The sequence below is a fragment of the Salminus brasiliensis genome, chromosome 22 (genome assembly GCF_030463535.1).
Source record: "Salminus brasiliensis chromosome 22, fSalBra1.hap2, whole genome shotgun sequence".
Classification (NCBI taxonomy): domain Eukaryota; kingdom Metazoa; phylum Chordata; class Actinopteri; order Characiformes; family Bryconidae; genus Salminus; species Salminus brasiliensis.
This window is the reverse complement of record NC_132899.1, coordinates 17521588-17526591: the sequence shown is the minus strand read 5'-3', so window position 1 is coordinate 17526591 and position 5004 is coordinate 17521588. Positions and strand designations below refer to the sequence as shown.

The 5004-nt window shown below is 37.7% G+C and overlaps 1 protein-coding gene across 1 annotated transcript; it reads left to right on the top strand.

Moving 5' to 3' along the window:
* Nucleotides 1-440: 440 nt before the first annotated feature.
* On the top strand, nt 441-4325 carry chac2 (ChaC, cation transport regulator homolog 2 (E. coli)). The gene is made up of 3 exons (XM_072667871.1): nt 441-717; nt 1074-1109; nt 2349-4325. Exons 1-3 carry the CDS (start codon nt 574-576, stop codon nt 2718-2720), a joined length of 552 nt encoding a protein of 183 aa, XP_072523972.1. The 5' UTR covers nt 441-573; the 3' UTR covers nt 2721-4325.
* Nucleotides 4326-5004: the final 679 nt, after the last annotated feature.

Genomic DNA, 5004 nt, shown 5'->3' with positions numbered 1-5004 from the left:
CTGGCCTGCTGACTGGATTAGGATGTGCTGATTGGTGAATCGGCTGTTTTAGGGCGTGCCGGTGTGTGTCGTGCTGTTGTTATACAGTCACTTACCACATTTTTCACTGTTACCTTAACCAAATACATTATATATATATATATATAATTTTATCTAAGATGATCTTTTGTCTAATATATACAGTTCCTTATATATTATATAGATAGTACTTACTTTTCATTATATATATTATATTAGTGCTGTGGAGAGAAATGACCTGAGCCTTATCGCAAGCATGGGTGCAAATAACAAATAAACGTTGACTTGATTAAAACACAAACATGTTTATATATAATAATTAACAATCAATGCTCAAAATCTGGTCTGGTAATAAGAATGAATTAAAGACTTTTATTATTTTATTTTAAACCTCGCGCGTCATTTCCGGTGTGTTGTGTGTGTGTCGCCGGTGCTAACTCGACCTCCTGTCCGGAGGAGATGACAGCTGGTCCTGTCCTGCTCCTGTCCTGGTCCACCAGCTCGTCCAGCATTATGGACTACTGATACTCTCTTTAGCTGACCGTTTAGGCTGGTATGTCCGAGATGTGGGTTTTCGGTTACGGGTCTCTGATTTGGAAAGTGGACTTTCCGTACGAGGAGAAGCGCGTTGGCTTCATACGGGGCTTCAGTCGCCGGTTTTGGCAGGGGAGCACGGACCACCGGGGGGTTCCCGGAAAGGTACAACGACTTTACCCACGTATTTAGATGGTCACTAGTTACTAGGTAGCTAGAATAATTAGCTAACATAGTCGTTAACCCCCCCGTGTTCAGGACAAAATGACACTAGCTAGGTTTACCTCACTGCTTTGAAGGGTATAGATGTTTAGCTCCGCCCTGGATGACCAGATAACAGTGAGTCACCAGTGTAGTTTTAATGCTCTTCACAATTTTCTATTGTAATTTTCAGTTATTTTTATTAAATTCGGTATGGCTATTAGTGGATTAATGTTTTTTTCTTTTTTTAGACTAGTGGTTATTACAAAACCTTGTTTTTTTTAAATGTATTTATTTGTTTATTTTTTAATTTTTCACAGCCTGGACGAGTGGTGACACTAATTGAAGACCCTGAGGTAATGTGGCCAGTATCTTTATATGTAATATTTATATGTAATATTTGGGGATTAAATGAGTAGTTATTTATATCAAACATTTTTTGTTTTATCTTTGCTCTACACTGACCTCTATAATAAACAATCACTTTCAGAAAAATAGTACTAAACTGTACCTGGCATGATTGCTTACTGGGGTGCTTAGTGAGTGCAGTCACTGAAAACTATAGAATCCTTCCTTTATATACACTTTTTAGCAAGGCCTCAGACCTTTGTTAGCCTGTTAGGGTTATGGTTTGTGAAATCATCATTAGAAAAGACCATGATGCAAATTTCAAAACTTATTATATACTACATTGTCCAAACAATCAATGGCAGCTATAAGCTCCTGGAAGCAGCTGCCTAGCGCCCTGAAACAGTTTCACAAAGCTGGAGAAGGCTATAAGAAGACAGTAACATGTTTTTAGGTTGCTGTTTCCTTCGTAATTAATTAAGAAGTGCCATAACAACAGAGATCAAGGAGAGATCGGAAAGAGCAAAAACACTCTGGAAGAGTGAACCCCTGTTGGACTGAGATCTTCAGGAAGTCTCTGGAATGGTGGTGCACTGTTCTACTGGGAAGCAACACATGTACAAATGTCCTTAATGAAAGTCATCAGAAGAAAACCTTTCCTGCATCCTGATCCACAAAATTCAGCATCAGAAGTTTTTAAAGGAACATCTAAACAATGTAGAAAACAAGTCCAATGATGTTAAAATAGAGCTTTGAATAGAAATTATTTTATTAAGAGAACAGCGGAAACATTTTCCTAATAGAAAGTTTAGTTCAATTAAATACCATCATATTTTTGAAGCAAGTTTTTGTTTTATGCCTTTCCCCTTTTTTTGTAACTGTAAAAGATGGAAATAAAAGTAATCTTTCAATATTAAAGTAATGTCACCTTTATATCTTTGGCAAATTGTCATGTTTTACTTGCTTAGCTATTCATGGTAACACATTTAGACCAGGGGTGCCTAAATGTTTGCATGCCTCTGTGTATATAAGAAGTTTATAATGTTTGAACAACAGAGGGAGGGGGGGGGGTAAACAGAAATTGTTTACATACATGCATTACATTTTGGTATAAAAATAGCAGGACATGGGTTATTTTAATACTCATCAAAGTACATATTTGGACCTAAAAACATTTTTCGTACTCTGAGGCTGCATGTACATACAGCGTAAATAAAAAGTAAATCTCATCTTTCTTGCACTGACAGGGGTGTGTTTGGGGTGTTGCTTACAAGTTACCTTCAGGACGGGAGAAGGAGGTGAAGGAGTATCTTGACTACAGGGAGAAAGGTGGATATCGGGTGATGACAGTAACTTTCCATCCTAAAGAAGAACACCAACCAATGCAGGACACACTACTCTACATTGGATCCTGTGATAACCCAAACTACCTCGGCCCAGCGCCTCTGGAAATGATCGCCCAGCAAATCCTCAAGTCTGTAGGTCCCAGCGGGAAGAACACAGAGTACCTGTTTGAGCTGGCTGAGGCTCTAAGACAGCTGGTACCCGAAGACTCAGACGATCATCTGTTCTCATTAGAGCGGATGGTCAAGGATCTATTGGAGCAGACAGCCGAGTAACCTCCACTTACATACCTGATTATCTGCTCAGCTGTATGAACTTGGCACACACTTTATCTACATCTCCTAATCACAGTCAGTTTCTACAGGATGAGGTGGAAGCTGACCAAATCGTTTCACTGAAACTTTGCACAGCTTTGTAGCCACAAAATACAGCTACACTGTAATGTCCAATAACTTTACCTCAGTCAGGTTTTCTGTTCATGAGCAGTGTACTGTTTTATTCTGTGTATTCTCAAATTTACATATTGTCGCTGACACACAAAAACCTTGTGAATCTGGCAGTTCTCTAATGTCATGGCTAATGGATCAATAGCTCTGAATACTCTTAAATGACTTAAAGTCGTTTCCTACTCTCTTCCATTGAACGTATGAAAGGCTTTTGTGCAAGAGTGACAATTTTTATTAATGCAGCTCAGGAACTGGAAAAAAAGGTCTATATGTTGTCCAGTTGTCCAACAAGTAAATATTAGGAGTTCTTTACTCAAGAAGAAAATTAAATTAATAAAATGTTCCATACAGTTTATCTATATAATGTTAAGGAGGAAGTCATTGTTACTGATCAAAACCGTCCCATGGATTTAAAAGCCGAGCCAGAGAAGTGAAAGTGTTCCTAAAAGGGAAAAAAGTGGCGTGTAGCATAGATATGACAGTAAAAGCAGCATATGAACTTTTGTGTTAAATAACTGATAAAATAAAACCTAACTTCTAATTATGGCACTTCTTTCATTTACATAATCACTACAATGCTATATTATATTACTATATAATACATGTACATGTGTAGTACATATTGCTGTCCAGCAGAAACCTTGTATCCATTTTTTATAATGTGAATTTGGCAGTTATTTTTGCTTTGTGTCAGAATGTCATGATGAAGGAACAAATAGAAATGCTTCAAATAGGTTTAGAACAAAGTCTTTTTCCACAGACTTCCATTGAAAGTACAGAAGTTTTAATAGGAGAGCGATTATTATATTTTATTATATTACATATTATATTTTTCATAATGCAGTTCAGGAACAGAGAGGGGGAGGGGGGGTCTGTGTGCTTTTCAGTTGAATTTGATGATTTTTAGAAATCTGTTGATTTCTTTAGGCAAAAAGGGAAAATAATGAAATGAGTTCCATATTACATATCTAGATGTTTATGTACATAAATGTTATATTTACAAGGAGGTTATTACTAAATGGTTTGAAAAAAGCTGAGCCAGAGAGAAGTGGTGGTGGACCATAAAGGGGAAATGTTTGGTGTGTGATGTAGATACATTTAAACGCTGCAACTTTTCTGTTAAACATACTCATTTTTTTTAACCTTTTGACATAATTTGGCAATCGTTCTTTACATTTCAGAATTTCATGATAATCGGAGCAATAGAAATGCTCCAAAATTACTTGGAATAAAATATGTTAACACTGACCTACATTGGAAGCTCAGTTACCCCCTCTTGTAGTTGACATTTTGAAGGTTTTTACATGACAGCTACAGGACTATATAATAAACACAAATTACTACATGTAATTCACTGGAGAGCAACCTACAGTGGGGAGAACAAGTACTTGATACACTGCTGATTTTTCAGGTTTTCCCACTTGCAAAGCATGTAGAAGACTGTAATTTTTATCATAGGTACTCTTCAACTGTGAGTGATGGAATCTAAAACAAAAATCCAGAAAAATACATTGTATGATTTTTAAATAATTAATTTCCATTTTATTGTGGGAAATAAGTATTTGATCATCTATCAACCAGTAAGAATTTTGGCTCTCACAGACATGTTGTTACTTCTTTAAGAAGCCCTCCTGTTCTCCACTCATTACCTGTATTAACTGCACCTGTTTGAACTCGTTACCTGTATAAAAGACACCTGTCCACACACTCAATCAGTCAGACTCCAGCATCTCCACAATGCCCAAGACCAGAGAGCTTTGTAAGGACATCAGGGATAAAATTGTAGACCTGCACAAGGCTGGGATGGGCTACAGGACAATAGGCAAGCAGCTTGGTGAGAAGGCAACAACTGTTGGTGCAATTATTAGAAAATGGAAGAAATGCAAAATAACGGATAATCTCCCTCGGTCTGGGGCGCCATGCAAGATCTCACCTTGTGGAACATCAATGATCTTGAGGAAGGTGAGGAATGAGCCCAGAATTACACGGCAGGACCTGGTCAATGACCTGAATAGAGCTGGGACCACAGTCTCAAAGAAAACAATCAGTAACACTCTACGCCGTCAAGGATTAAAATCCTGCAGTGCACGCAAGGTGCCCTTCCTCAAGCCAA

What these genes read in the sequence shown, in the direction of transcription:
- chac2 (XM_072667871.1), top strand. Translation starts at nt 574, where the DNA reads ATGTCCGAGATGTGGGTTTTCGGTTACGGGTCTCTGATTTGGAAAGTG. An exon ending in ACCGGGGGGTTCCCGGAAAG is followed by an intron (nt 718 to 1,073) that starts GTACAACGACTT and finishes AATTTTTCACAG; the next exon opens with CCTGGACGAGTGGTGACACT. An exon ending in CACTAATTGAAGACCCTGAG is followed by an intron (nt 1,110 to 2,348) that starts GTAATGTGGCCA and finishes TTGCACTGACAG; the next exon opens with GGGTGTGTTTGGGGTGTTGC.